A 15,698-nucleotide genomic window follows, 5' to 3' on the forward strand; every position below is an offset into this window, starting at 1 on the left:
GATGGTTTGAAACATAATTTAAACAAAAGAAATGCACATAAAAATGCATGTGGGAATGACATGTTAAGGTCTTTTTTGTTATTCTTCTCTGTAATAAATACATTTGTGATTTATTGTTGTCAATTGAAACTTAAAGTCATGGCAACATTTTATTTTTTGGTTTGGAATTTTTTTTTCATCCGAGTGACTAAAAGTTTAACTATACATCCATTCATTTTCATATGCTTATCAGGTCACAGGGGCATCAGCAGAGAGGTCAAGACTTCCCCCTTCCCCAGCCACTTGGGCCAGCTCCTCCGGGGGAATCCTAAGGTATTCCCTGGCTAGCCAAGAAACATAGTCCCTCCAACGTGTCCTGGGTCTTCCTTTAGGTTTCATCCTAGTTGGACGTGCCTGGAAAACCTCACCAGGGGGCGTCTAGGAGGCATCCTAACTAGATGCCTGAGCCACCTCAACCGGCTCTTCCCAATGTGGGGAGCAGCGGATCTACTCCGAGCCCCTCCCAGATGACCAAGCTTCTTACCCTGCATTGAAAACTCATTTCAGCTGCTTGTATCCACGATATCCCATAGTAAAAGTAAAGTGGAAATAATATTTTGTGTAATGGCCACTACTAAGCTGGCTCCTGCAGCTTGTATTTCCTTCAAATGTGATTAAAGTCTATGAGATAGAAAATAACCAACAGTTTAAGAAGCTAAACTTGGAAATTTGAATAATAAAGACAGCCCCCCCCCCCTAAAAGCGAAGTAAATTACTGTTTATCTATATATAAAATGTCATGCATTCATTAGCTTTTGAATCCTTTTCTCATGTTGCACCGTATGCACTGTAACTGCTCACTATTTACTTGTCTTTCTTTTGATTTAATTTGATCTCCATGTTTTGTGTATTTTAATTGTGCTGCCATGTTGCTTTAATGTTCATGCCATTCTCATTAATGGAAAGCCCATTGAAGTGCCTCTGTGTGAAATGCGCTATACAGATAAAGCTGCCTTGCCTCAAATTAAATTTAATAAGCTCAATCAATCAATCAAAGCTTTATTTATAAAGCGCCTTCCGCAACCCTGTCAGGAAGCCCAAAGCGCTTACATAAGCTGCAAATACATTTTGAACAAACTGGTCAAAGCTTCAATTTGTTCTGAAACAATAAAGCTTATTGTCTGTTAATTGAGCAAAAATAAATCCCTATAAGATTTTATCCATGGAAAAAGGAGTCAGGTGGACTTTATTTGAAATGTATCTAAAGGTGGTTTTTATTTATTTTGCTAAATTTGTTTTGCTCCTTTATGACATTAGCTTTAAATGTCCACAACTAATTATTTTCTACGTGTGTATTTATATAAATGTTTATAACATGTTTTTAAAACAGTTTTTCTTATACACCTAATAAATTATAATTAATTTCATGCTTCAAGTGTTTCCCTGAGCTGGATTATGGTTGCTTTGGGTTTGTGTTGCATCAAAAGACTTGGGAATCATTTAACTTTTAGAGAGGGAAGACATAAACCAAACAATTCAAGGTACTCTGGGCATCACCCAGCTGAACACAAGAGCTTGGGAACATCAGGGAAAAGCAGGCTGGAGCACTCTGATCACAGAAATATTTGAATAGATGCAGATTAAATTAAAATTTCAATACAAAACAAATTAGAGGTCCTGGGTTTAGCTTTAAACTCGTGTATTTTTGTTTTATTTGAAATCATAGACTATAGATGAGAAATTAAAGTGCTAGAAATGCTCTGCTCTGCAAGGAATGCTCTTTGCTCTGCTGCCACCTGCTGGAATTAGCAACAAACTGCATGTGTCCTTCTGTTACAACTCTAGTGAAAATCTGTAAAAGATGATCCATTTCCCTTTACAGCGCAGCAAATGTTTAAAATAATAAGCTAAAGTATCAATTCAAACAGACAGCATTGTTTGGAAAATGAGAACTTTATTACAACACACACATTATATATATATATATATATATATATATATATATATATATATATATCACCTTGTCATTTATATAGTAAACAATGAAAATTGGCCACAGTGGATATAAAGTCAGACAAAAATATCGTCATTGTCAAAAACACATCACATGCTCGTAAACATTCATTAACCTGTGGACAAGTCACAAAATACAGAGATGTGAGCATGCCGGACTCCTGAAAAACCCACATATATTTGCATACTAACTGTACAGAGTCTAGTTGCATATCGAGTTACTGTTGTAGCAGGTTCACTTGTGCTGCGGTTAAACTGGTTCAAAGACAAAGTAATGTGTGTGTGATGAGTGACGATGAACGGCTGCTGTTGCTTTTGAGCAGCAAATATATTAAAAAAGTAGTTTGTGCTAAGGCAACCATGACTTTTTAATGTAAACAGATAAAAAAATAAAATGCTCTGTTGAAATAACCAAGTTACTTTTCAATTTTTCACGTGATTAAGTGCCATTTCCTCTAAATGCATTCAACTTTCTCCAGAACAATCACAATGCATAGCTGCAGGAGTGGAACGCAGCCCTTGCTAACACACCTGTGCTTTGCTCTCTTGCAAGTAAAGAAACACCTACAACAACAACAAAGGAAGTCATGCTATTGTAGTGCACTGAAAACAGGAAGTGAATTTAGCTTATAAACACCCATAACATCTGTTTATTCCCATGATTACTGAAAACATCCATGGTTCCAGAAAAGCATAAGAACTTAATTTTAATTCCATTTTTGGTTCTTTTTAAAACACAGGAAAGGTTTCTCTTCACCTTGCTGACAGTTTCGTTTGCCAACTGCAAAATATCCTCAGAGCTATTGCTCTGCTCCGTGTGTGTGTGTGTAGCTTTTGTACATGTCAAATAAAATATCTCCTTTTCCAGCTGAAATTGCTTTATGTCCTCAGAAACCAGAGTGGTGAAATCACAGGCTGCAGCAGTACTCAAATAAGTACTACAAAGTACAGGAGGTATACAGCCCAGTACTTATCCTGCTCTTTGCATTCAGACATCAGTAGTGTGCTAAAGATAACCTGGTTTTTAAAGCCTAACCCTGTAAAGTCAGCATGTTGACATAGCTGATCTAAATGATGTCAGAGCTGTGTTTTAAAAAGAACCAAAAATGGAATTAGAACTAGACACAGTAAGAACATACCAAAGCAACTTAATCTTAATCCAGATGCAAAAGGAAATACATGAAGTTGCTTGGAATGGAACAATATAAAAACACTGAAAAATGTACGATCATTAGATGGTCAGTAACATGTCACGTTTTTTTTTTTTTAATTTGATTTATGTTGAGAAAAATGGTCCAAAAGGCTGATGCATAAAGGCAGGACAAAAACTAATAAAACATGACTGAAATTCAGCAGCTGCGTGACCTAAATGGCGCTGGAGATGAAATATGAAGCCGCAGAACTAAAAACTCATCCAGATTGATACCCATAAATGTGACAAAAGGAGGTCATGATGGATTTGAAGGTGCTGAAGAATCTTTAGCACGATTTTACTGTTAAATTACAGCAACAAATAGTTCACTCTGAATAAAATGTGGAAGATGACATGGCCCGATTCTGTCACATCTCAAAACTCGCCTTTAGATAAACCATAAAAACCTAAAAGTAGGAAAATAGATCAAGCAATAAAAAAAATGTCAACACTAAAATTTAAAGGATAAGCAGTAAAAAGAAAGCAAATCCGTACAAGAGAACACTTAAAGTACTCATATCTCACATATTTACATCAACAAAGACTTTGTATAAAAGTAGACATCTAGGAAGGGGCCTGTGGCACGCCTGGTGGGCGAGCGAGGCTAACACGATGCAGACTTAGTGTCAACGAGGGAAGAAGGGGGTCTTCAGCACACACGCAAGGCAGAGCTGTGGTGCTGAGGCAAGATGCTATCTTCCTCAGAGGAGTTGGCTTCTGTGTTTTGACCGTGTCCGTTACCCGTTGTGGCGTGAAGCGTATTCTGGGAGAAACCTTTATTAGGGGTTCGGCCAATTCTGTGATATGGACCTTTGAGTTTGGGGTGTGTGTGTAAAGAGCAGTGGGATCTTTTGACGAGACGAGCAGCAGCAGCAGAGTCCATCTGGGTAGTCGGGTCCTGTTTTTCGAAAACATTCGCGGAACTGCCCGAGGGGTGTAGCGTTGGCTCGGCATCGGGTAAGAGCTGCGTGGTGGTACAGAACGCTGCTTCGTACAGCCCGAACGCCTGCTCCAGGGTTGTGGGGGGTTCTCTGAGTGGGAAGGAAGCATCCAGCAGGTCGCTCGGCTAACAGGCAGATCAAAAAGGTAGCATTAGGTTCATCAGAATCACTGAAGTAGCGTAAACCCACATTTAATGTAGCGCAGGTTTATGGTCAAAATGAAGAAAAACGTCCAAAAATGAACTGTTTGTAACTAAAATGAGATGCATTGATGGAATGACTTAAAAAAAATCTAAAATATATTCAACATTTACACTTTAAAATGTCAACATCATATATCTCATTATAAATTAAGTTACTTTTAGATAAGTAAATGTAAATAAATTCTAAACCCTGATTGTAGGATGAGGTCAGGATGGAGAAAGTCTCAAAACTATCCACCTTTTTCCTGGTTCTAATATTAAAAGAAGCATTCAGATATAAAAATAAATACAAACTCATTAAAAAAAATTACAACACAACTTCTGTACGTTCATTCTGTGCACTTTGTCTTGCATTGCTTGGAACCAAGCAATACAAAATTACTGCAAATTTGCTGAGTTCTTAGTACTTAGAAATGTAATGGTTTGCAAATATTTTACAACCATTTACATTTGCTCCAGTTCAAGTCACAGCAGGCATCTCAAAACATTTATACTTCAGCAGAATTGGTGCTGAATGGAGCAAACTAGCCTGGACGTTGTTAGGGGAACGAGCTCGGTCTGTGAGATATTGAAGACCTTCACGCCCACTTCAACTGGTTTTGCTTGATATGAAAACGCAGTGATTCTAATGTTGCACAGTTTCTTCCCTCTGTGTCTTTGGGTGTGCAGAACTACCTTCTACAGCAGGCAACCAGAATGCATCCTATTGCATGTAAAGACGGAAAACAGAAGGTCATTCATCCCCTCTCGAGTAAGAGTGTATAACTCCTCAGTTTAACCCTCCCACTGTCTTTAATGGGTTGACCATTGAGCAGAGTTGATGGTTTATCCCTTGGGTCCATGTGGCAGGGGTGAGGTGGTGCTCACTCCTCACCCCTGCCACATGGACCTCAAGGAATAAACTATCAATCCTGCTCAGTGGTCAACTTTCCTCGCGGAGTCACACCCATAAAGACAGTGGGAGGGTTAAGTGGTACTGGCATTATCCCGGTACACAATAACATCAATGCAATATGTGTTCAATACTTGTGTAATACCAGATATACATTAGTATGCCTGTGTCCTTTATGCTGCATAGTTCTGGAAACAAAAGTTTTCTTTTTATTTGTTGTTTTTAGTGGTTGAAGGTTCCAGGAACTGCTTACTGCCTGTGTGTATATACATGTTCTGTTGGTATTAATTTTCTTCAAATTATTCTCTGTTTGTGCAGCTGTAGCAAGTGAATTTCCCCACTTATGACTATTCTTAGGTGTGTTTCCACTACCGGAACTTCAGGGTAATTTTACAGAAACTTCCCAACACGTGCGTATCGCTACTTCACCGGGCCGTTTTCAGGAACTTTTGGAGTACCTGAACAGGGGTACACAAAATGGCCCAGTAGAATAACAGAGCGGACCTTTTGGTTAACTCACGCAGTTGTAACTCGGTAGAAAATTACATCAGCAAACGTTGTTTGCCCCCCCCCCCCCTTACAAACAATATAATTCACAGGGCTTTGTTGTTGCAGAGAGCGCTTCTTCTGGTCATTGAATGCAGGGTATCTGCAGGTTTAAGGGAGCCACATTTAAGACTTTTTAAGACCCTTTTAAGGCCAATTTGACCAAATTTAAGCTACTTTTTTTTAACTATAATTTCCAGCTATTGCGAATGTGGGATTAGCCATCCAGTTACCATAAAAGTTGCACGTCCCCATGGCGCAATCTCCCACTAGCTTAACCAGCTAATGTGCTCATCTAAAAAAGCCCCCTTTCACAACCAACTGAATGTGTACGGTTCCGCTTATGCCAATATCATACACAAAAAATGCTGAACACTAACTAGAAATTCATGAAAATTGAAATAAAAAATTCTTGTTTATTGGGTCTTTGGTAATTTAAGACCTTTGGAAACTGTATTTAAGGATTATTTGTCATTTTAAGGATTTTTAAGGCCTTAAATTTGGAAAAGCTAATTTAAGACTTTTTAAGGACCCGCGGATACCCTGTGAATGCCACATTTTACACCACACAGCAACTCTCCTGGTCTGCCGAAGGGAATAAAAAATGTTACTGTGGATGCTTTTTGGTGCTGATCAGTGACATTACTCACTGCTGAAGCAGTCATGATATGACGACGTCTGGTAAGGTTTTTGCCAGATTGTCAGTGGCACTGAGCCGATTTTTGAAGTTAAAAATAACTAAAATCATCCATAAATGTTAAAACACCACACTACATTAGCTTGCATACTTAATGGTAAATGGCCTGTATTTATATAGCGCCTTCTTAGTGTTCTACACCCCCCCAAGGTACTTCACAACACAATCAGTCATCCACTCATTCACACACATTCACACACTGGTGGGGATGAGCTGCAATGTAGCCACAGCTGCCCTGGGGCGAGGCCTGCCGAACACTGGCGCCCCTGTCCCTCTGACTACCACCAGAAGGCAAGGCAGGTTAAGTGTCTTGCCCAAGAAATTGAACCTGCAACCTTCAGATTACTGGACAATCGTGCTCTACTAAGCTACTACTCTCCCTTACTTAGTTATACAAATAAGTAGGTGTGTTACATTAGGAATTATTGGGGGGGGGGGGGGGGGGGGGGGGGGGGGGTTGTGCCAACAGCGAATCAAAAATTAATGTTAAAGTTAGGTTTTTATGTTTGACGGTATACGTTGTGTCCCGTGTTATACCATTTTTTGAGACCATCAGATTCTGTAACTCTAGCTGGGAGCATGAAGGAAGGGGATTAGTCCCGGTTCCAGGCGATGCTCGATGCCCAACCCTAGTAAAGAGATGCATGAGAAGGACAAGATGCTCTGCTTAAAATTAAATAAAGTGAAACCAGTTCAGGAAAGAATCACCACAAAGTGATCTCGCCTGTCAAACTTCAGCCAGTTAACTGCATATTAGAGCTGACAGCTGTCCAGCTGAACTCCCAACAAATGACTAAGTCACGAAAACAACAAAGAACTTTTTTATGAATCAAATAGAACACATTTAAATAATTTAAACAAACAAAGATAATTTAACAACAGTTTCACACAATATTTTTGTTAGAAATTTAAAGTACAGTATAAATGTCATTACATTTTTGGATACTATTTTATTGAACTACTTTATCAATCCACCAAATAAAACTAGAATGTTTAATTGATAAGAATGTGTTTAACTCCTTGTGGCCTTAAAGCATCAGGATCAATACTTTCATCAAAAACCAGCCAAATCCACTCCTATCCATGTCTGAAGGACGGGAGTAAGGGCCAATTTTATTTATATAGTTATATTGTTACACTTTAAAATAAAAACTGATTATTATAAAGCCATATTAATCAAACAATATATTGTTGGGTTTTAAAAAATGGGGTTTAGATATTATTTAGGTTTTGCAGGTTTAAAAAAATTTGGAAAGAAAACAGAAAAAAAAACTGAATTCAAAGAATTCAAGAAAACATATTTTTCAAGAGAAATTTCTTAATTTACCAAGAAGGTGATAAAACTGATTAAGAATGTTTACTGTAGCAGAAAATCTATATTAATAATGATCAGACTCATTTACTGTGACAGCACTTAGGAAAACTACAGCATCACGTTTATTTTGTTCCTAAACTATAAGTGTTATTTAAAATAGAAAATATTATTGTTTTAAATGCCATTACCATCCAAATTAAAATATTAGATATAAACAAAAACATAAATATGTCAGTTTAAATGTTTTGTTAATTAATGTACAATTTCTTTTTGGGGTTATTTTAGAATATTTTAGCAGAATTAGATTTTAGATATTGAAAGGTAACACCAATGGTTCCAATGAGATCAGACTGACCAAATGCAGAGAACCATTAAAGTGTTTAATTTTGTTATTAATATTATTGTTATTAATGGGCAAAACTAAAGAGCTTTTGAAATTAAATCCAACAAAAACCAGCTTTGAGCCAACAGCCAAAGACTGCTGGTTTTACGGATCATTTGACACATTTTCATTCACCTCGCTACCACTCCAGGTATGTCCATTCCTCATGTTCTTCTCCATATACCATCTCATCCTCTTCATAAAACATGCCATCCTCATGCTCCGCCTGTTGGCCCCGAAAACAAAGAGTGATTTGGTGAACCAGTTATCCCCTCATCTGAATGGCTGCTGTGACCTTTGATCAACAGCTTGTGGCGTCAATAAACGATCGTACTTTACATGGTGGAGTTAATTTAAATAATAAAAATGGACTGAAATGTACAAAAGACAATAAAAAGAAACAGTAAAGGACAAACAAACATAAAATAATTAGCAGTCCAATGGGATGAAAGATAACAGCGATGACCCTGACCTTTTGGATTTCACATGTGTTATAAGGAGTTCCTGGGTATGGAATTTGATCAATTCCCGTAGCCATGTCAACAACAATCTCATCTCGATGCATCGGGATGGGTGGGCCTCCGCGTTCCTGCAGGGCCAAGACGATGACTGTCGTATTGTCTGCCCGGAGCATGCGTTCTTTCCAAAACAGGAGAGCTGTGCACCCCAGCCTCCGGGCACAAGACATTCCCTTTGGTCCCTTTGGAAATTCAAAAAGAAGAAAAATAATCTGTTTAAAATAATCTCTTTAGCTATAAATTCCTTCCTATCCAATGCTGCTTTTTTAATAAGCACGACATTAGTTTCTCTATTACTTACCACCATTTTATCGTGGCTGTGACACATATTAACAGCATTTTTGGGTGGCATCATATTCCACAATCCATCGCTCCCGAGAATGATATAACGATGCCGTTTGGGGTCAAGGGTAATCACTGTGGTGTCAGGTTCTGGTGAGACCACAAACTCCCCACTGTAGAAATCATAGCTCCACAGATCGCCTGTCCAGAGAGAAGAAATGAGGAGTCATCATTTTGCATCTGATATGGATCCATGGTTTGGAAAATAACCGGATGTAGCCTTTACCAAGTGATCGAGCTACCGCCAGGAACGGGATCTGGTCTATGACTGTGCTCCTCCTCACGGGGCCGTTGTGTGTCAATCTGGGCCTTTTCCATACAACGCGGTTCACTCCGGATTTCTTCATGACACTACAACAATAAAATACCAAGCAATGCTGGGAGGACGAACTGGAAAACTATAGAACAGAATTTATCTTATTTGGCTAAAGAAATGCATTGCTGTCAAAGCAAGGAAAAACATAAAGGAGCAGCATCTTGCAATACTTTCTCATTATTCCAAGGCACAAAAACTCATCCTCACGAGTACATTTCCAATAAAAACTTAATATATTTAAAAGATGGATTCAGATGGAGCCCCTTTATGCCTTTAGAATAACCTGTAATTTGTCCGAAAAGCATATTTCTCCAAACTTAAGTTGAGCTGTCCTCCACTTTGAAAACAACAGAGAAACCAGCTTCTGCGTTGATTTCCTGCCCACGCAAATTTGCGGTACGTCCACCTTCTTGCAGAAGTGTAGCTTTCAAAGTAAAATTTGACTTCCAATTTGTGCTTTTTCATATTTAAACACTTTGAAACCTCTTAGGCTTCATAATCTTGCAGTGGCTAGTGCCACTTATCTGGAGTTGGGTCGCGGGGGCAGTAGCCTAAGCCGAGAGGCTCAGACTTCCCTCTCCCCATATGGGCCAGCTCCTTTGGGGGAATCCCAAGGCGTTCCCTGGCCAGCCGAGAGATATAGTCCCTCCACCGTGTCCTGGGTCTACCTTTAGGTCTTCTCCCGGTTGGACGTGCCCAGAAAACCTCACCAGGGAGGCGTCCTGGAGGCATCCTGACCAGATGCCCAAGCCACCTCAACTGGCTCCTCTTGACGTGGACGAGCAGCGGGTCTACTCAGAGCCCCTCCCGGATGACCGAGCTTCCCACCCTATCTCTAAGGATGAGCCCAGCCACCCTGCAGAGAAAACTCATTTCAGATGCTTGTATCCGTGATCTCGTTCTTTCGGTCACTACCCAAAGCTCATGACCATAGGTGAGCGTTGGAATGTCGACCGGTAAATTTGGATTGTGTTTATGTTTATGTATTTAGCAGACGCTTTTGTCCAAAGCGACTTACAAGTGATAATCGGCATGTTGCCCTTGAGGGTAACAACAACATTGACATCAGTCATGGAGAGTAGGGAACAATGAGTGGACAGTAGAGAGGGGGGACAGGTGCAGGCAAGGTGCTAGTTAAGAAGATGTTCTCTGAAGAACAGGGTCTTCAGGAGTTTCTTGAAAATTGAAAAGGAAGCCGCAGTTCTGGTAGTGCTTGGAAGGTCATTCCACATTTGTGGAACGATGCATGAGAAGAGTCTGGATTGTCCTGAGTGTGATGTAGACACTGCTAGCCGACGATCCTGTGATGACCGGAGCGGCCGGGCCGAGACGTGCGTTTATTTAAATACTAGCTTGCTTAAAGAGCAAGAAAAATGTCTCCTAGTCGACCTTTAATGTACAATAAACAAAAAGGTGAAATAAAACAAACCCATGCTGCCAAAGGAAACGAGATGGCACAAAACACCAGTTGTCGTTTGTCTAGGTCCAAACATTTTTTGTTATCCAAGACTTCAGATGGTGTTTTTCTTTTTGGAACTCTGGTAGTTTGTCCTAAAGTTGAAGTGGTAACAGCCGGCTGTTTCTCCATTACTGCCAGACCAAGCTCTGACACCGGTCATACAGGAACCAACAGCAAGTATCAAACCACAGAGTGTGTTTCAACTACAAGGGGATCACACTCCTGAGCCTCCCTGGTAAGGTCTATTCAGGGGTTCTGGAGAGGAGGGTCAGGTGGATTGTCAAAACTCAGATTCAGGAGGAACAATGTGGTTTTCGTTCTGGCTGTGGAACACTGGACCAGTTCTATACCCTTAAGAGGGTCATGGAGGGTGCGAGGGAGTCCGCCCAACCAATCTACATGTGTTTTGTGGATTTGAAGAAGGCGTCCAACCATGTCCCTCAGGGGGGGCCTGTGGGGGGTACTCTGGGAGTATGGGGTACCAGGCCCTTTGATACAGGCATTTAATAAAATGATTTATATAAACAGTATTACCCAATATTACATTACACATGTTCACTCAGCATAAAAAGCTGTCAGTCTGTTGCCTTGGCAATTGGGTGTGTGTTGAACCGGTGTATTGAGCTACTGAGTGTAATTTGTCTAGTTTTGCACCTGTTGTTTCAGTGGTTTTCCCTCTTTTCATCAGGACAAGAACTGGAATAACCGCCTTAATCATTTGGAGTAGAATGCCACAACATATCGCCACTTTGCTGTTATGGCGTTTCGCACTGAACACGTTATTACGAAAACATTTGTGTTAAAGCAAGATTAAATCACATAATAACAAGAAACTTTCTCATTATTATGAGATATCGCCCCATTATTTTTGTCCTTGCACTGACGGGAACACGTTTCAGTAATTTGACAAATATTTTGACCTTAAATAAACACTTCACAAAAAAAAAAAAAAACCTCTGAAGTTGTGTTAACCACTCACCTGCCTCCTAGTCGCTCAATCCGCTCTTTCTCTTGGGGAAGCTCAGGTTTATGGTCCTGCGTGATTTCAAGCGCCTGCAGCGTGATATCAGATTCATTTTCCTTCACTCCAACCACTACCGCTGAATCCCCAACATGTGCAACATACATGTGAACTCCACGGATTACTACAACACTGGCTGTGGTGCCGGATGTACTGGGAAGGCCAGTGATGGTCTTTGGCCACTCCGCTGTAAAAGAGAAGCAAACAAAAGCAGATGGCTGCAGTCATAGATCGCCCATTTCAGATTTCACGTAGACGTTTTTAAAAGGGTCGTTTAGTAGGGCTAAGAAATAAGTCAATATTGTATTTTTCTGTTTCAGCTCCAAACAATCAGAATTAAAGCAAACTCAGATGCATCAGGTGGTGGTGTCATAAATAGGGCTGAAACGATTCCTCGAGTAACTCGAATAATTCGAGTACAAAAAAGCCTAGAGTCAAACTGTCTGCCTCGAGGATTCGACACATTGCACACGAGAGTAGCGAATGCAACTTAACTTTCTCTTAAGCCATGGCGGACAACGTAGACCCCAGTGGAGTGCGAAAAAGACAGAAAATGTCAAAGGTGTGGGACCATTTTTCATGTCGTGAGGCAGAAAACGTAGTCCAGTGTAAATACTGTAAAATGGATTTAGCCTACTACAACACCACATCCTCCATGCTGCAGCACCTGTAGATGTCACTTCTGCAAGCGGACTCAGAGCCTCTACAAAATAATGCATTTTTGCCTGTATTTCTATATATTCTGCAGACACTGTGCAACTTTTTCGTTTGTAGCACTCAGTTTCAGCTCACACCATACGTCTGGTAGCAACACGTCGGTCTTAAAATGTGCTAAAAATAGCAGTTTTTACACAACACATCAGACTTTTTATTGTGTTGTTATTGATGTCCATTGTCCCTCGGGATTGCTGCAGGAGGACACGGGTATTTATGAGGAAAACGAAAAAAAGTAAATAAATGTTTTGTGATCAGTATAATTTGACATAACCACGGCAAACATGCTTTCTCGACAATCCTTGTTAGCGTGAGAAAAAAAGTGTAGAAATTAAAATGAACGTGTGTTAATAGGCAAATAGTGGGCGAGCCATGTTTGCGGAAGAGCCGTGAGCGGTTCTGGTGCTGTTTGGGCCGCAGCCGCTCGCAGCGCTACCGGCTTGCCGGGCTAGTAGATTCTCACACGAGGGGAAAATCGGCTCAGGTTGTACACTTATTTTTTGCACAGGTGTTTGTTTACTGTGAAGTAAAGTTGAAGTGCTGAAGTTTTGAAAACTAATTTTGAATAAAACTTGAAGAATAACTGACAATTGCTTGCTCATTTTAAGAGGTCTTTCATATTTTATAACATGCTATTTGATATAATGGTTTACAAACACAAAAGGGTCATTTATTAGAGTACTCGATTAATCGAAAAAAGATTCGATAGAGTACTCGATTACAAAAATATTTGATAGCTGCTGCCCTAGTCATAAACAACACAGCAAGTATAAAGGTGACAGAATGAGGGCACAACACACTGCCCTCATATTTTGGCCATCTTATTTTTTAATTTTGACCCCACATCCTCTAATTATTGCCTCCCTCCCTATATTATCATCACTTCATTGGGTCTATTTCGTAATTCTAACTTTTGCTCCTCATTTATCTTTTCTCTCACCAAGTACCACAGCAATATCCTAATGTTGTGATTCTCACTAGTATGGTAATAAAAGCCTTCTGACTCTGATTCTCTGGCCCTTGACGGCTGATCTCGTGGTCAGGCTGTACTGCAGAGACAAATTTCGACACTTCAGGACACTGGGGCATTGACAGTCAAGTTGATTCTGATTCTCTGTAGTATGAAGTCCAGCAAATTTGTTTCCATAGAGTTCTGTTCCCTAAAAATGATCCAGTAATGCTGTACAATCAATCGTTTTTTGATTGAAACTGTAATTTCAGACAACACAATCATCAAAGCTGCCATCTTTACCTTCTCAGTGGCCTAATGGTAATGGACTGAGAGATTAGGGTTCAAATCCTGATCTGGTGGCACCAAAGATAAAAAAAAAAAACAGGACCCAGTGCCTCCCCGCTTGAAGGGGTTGAATTAGAGGGTTAAACCACCAAATAGTTCCTGAGCGCTGCCACAGCTGCTCCCCCACAGGGAAGTAATTTTACCAGCGTGTGATGATACCTAATGGGACTTTAACTTTACCACGCTCCATGCTGAACCTTGATTTCAAGAAAAGTGTTAATCGGATTAAAGTTTGCAACTTCTGCATGAAAAAAAGTTATCTTTCAGCCCCATTAACCATGCCATTTTCTCAGGTAAATGGTTATCCAGAGTCTTTCTTAAAATGTGAACTCTGGGTAGCGTATCTCAACTGGAGCTTGTTATTCCTAATCCTAATTACCAAATGGAGCAAAATAATCAAGAGTACGACCATATTGCTTTTTCATTATCAAACACTCCCTTCATAGTTGCTATGTGGTTGTTATGTGAAGATTTTACTTTCTTTAGAATAAAAACATTAAACTGTTGCACAATAATAAACGTAATGCACAAGACAACGCAAGCCCTTCCATCAGGCTTTACATATCGTCTTTGACACATCTTTAGAGCCCTACACACAACACATTGGCCTGCAACCAAATCTCAGGCAAACGACATTAAAAATCCTGCTTCTAATATCTGCAGAAGTTCATAACATTTAAATGTCCTACAGATTATGCAAAATAAAAGATCAAAGCAAAAATGTGAATAATTTCCAAGAGATAATAATCCAGGGGTTGAGGAATAAACAGCTGTGACTCATGTAGGAGTTCTTTAGTTTCTGGAAAACCAAACGTGTGCTGTTGTTAAACCACAACCAGCAGCTAGATGTGACATCTGTGCAGATGCTCTGGAGGAGGAGGAGGAGGAGACGTAAATAGCCTGTTTTGATGACTTACGTAGCTCCTTCCACATTGCGTGGTGACAAGCGATGAAGCCTTTTCGTAGAGCAGCACACACCTCGCTGTGATCCTTAGACCAGAAGCCCCGCTGTCTCTTCAGCAGATCCCACAGATGCTCACTAGCGAAATGTGCCGCCTCACGACCGCCGTGACCATCAAACACAGCGAAAAACGCCACCGATTTCCGAGTGTCAACACCGTCCTCTGCGTCTGCGGAGCTCGACTCCTCTTCTGGGGTACTGATGCTGCAAATGTCTCCATCTGATAAAGTCTCGACCCACGCTGCGGTGGCTGGAGCGGATTTGATATGTTGCTCTGTTATTGTTCGTTTGGTGGGACTGGTTTCCGCCTTCCCGTGCCCTACTTGTCCCTGAGACTTTAGATAATCTTCGTCTGTTGACGCCGTCGGCTCGTATTCGATTCTTATCTCGATAACATCCTCCATGTATTTTCTCCCTCCTTGGTCGGAAAAGGCGCTCATACGAAACAGTAACGCGTCGTCCATGATTGTTAACGCCTGCCTGTGACTATCTAGGTAACAAATAAAAGTGCTCAAAGCTGCTAACTATAGATTGGAAGCTAAAAATTTAAATCCAATTTTGCCGCGATAGTGTCGCCGAAGGCTTCCTTCCTTTTTGTTTATCCTGATCCGAGACGTCCCACTGTACGTGATTACGTCACATCTGCCCACCTATCAATAGACGCTGCTGCTTCCACCCACGATAACTTGGAATGTGGATTTTATCTGTAATTTTTTATACTTAAATATTATAAAAAATATTTTTTGATCAGTTTCTAAGCTTTTCCCCTAATATATTTTATTTTATGTATGTATGTATTTATTTATTTATTTTGGTAATTTAAAAGGAAAAAGAAAGAACACAGTAATACAGAATCTCAATTATAGTAACCAAAAAGGTGTAGGCTGAAGCCTAGCTTTTTATGCCTACC

At 40.2% G+C, this 15,698-nt stretch overlaps 1 protein-coding gene across 2 annotated transcripts; it reads right to left on the bottom strand.

The window, feature by feature from the left end:
• Positions 1 to 3,700: 3,700 nt before the first annotated feature.
• On the bottom strand, positions 3,701 to 15,391 carry LOC107386598 (protein phosphatase 1D). Of its 2 annotated transcripts, XM_015961116.3 has the most exons (7): positions 14,745 to 15,391; positions 11,775 to 12,003; positions 9,247 to 9,371; positions 8,980 to 9,161; positions 8,633 to 8,860; positions 8,296 to 8,386; positions 4,062 to 4,250 (listed from the first exon to the last, which is right to left on the bottom strand). In XM_015961116.3, the coding sequence occupies exons 1-6, from the start codon at positions 15,250 to 15,252 to the stop codon at positions 8,300 to 8,302; spliced, it is 1,359 nt and encodes a 452-aa protein (XP_015816602.3). In that variant the 5' UTR covers positions 15,253 to 15,391; the 3' UTR covers positions 4,062 to 4,250; positions 8,296 to 8,299. The 2 variants fall into 2 exon arrangements, with proteins under 2 accessions (XP_015816601.3, XP_015816602.3); XM_015961115.3 differs by lacking the exon at positions 8,296 to 8,386 and having other exon boundaries at positions 3,701 to 4,250.
• Positions 15,392 to 15,698: the final 307 nt, after the last annotated feature.

This window comes from Nothobranchius furzeri, chromosome 10 (assembly GCF_043380555.1).
Source record: "Nothobranchius furzeri strain GRZ-AD chromosome 10, NfurGRZ-RIMD1, whole genome shotgun sequence".
In the NCBI taxonomy this organism is placed as follows: Eukaryota; Metazoa; Chordata; class Actinopteri; order Cyprinodontiformes; family Nothobranchiidae; genus Nothobranchius; species Nothobranchius furzeri.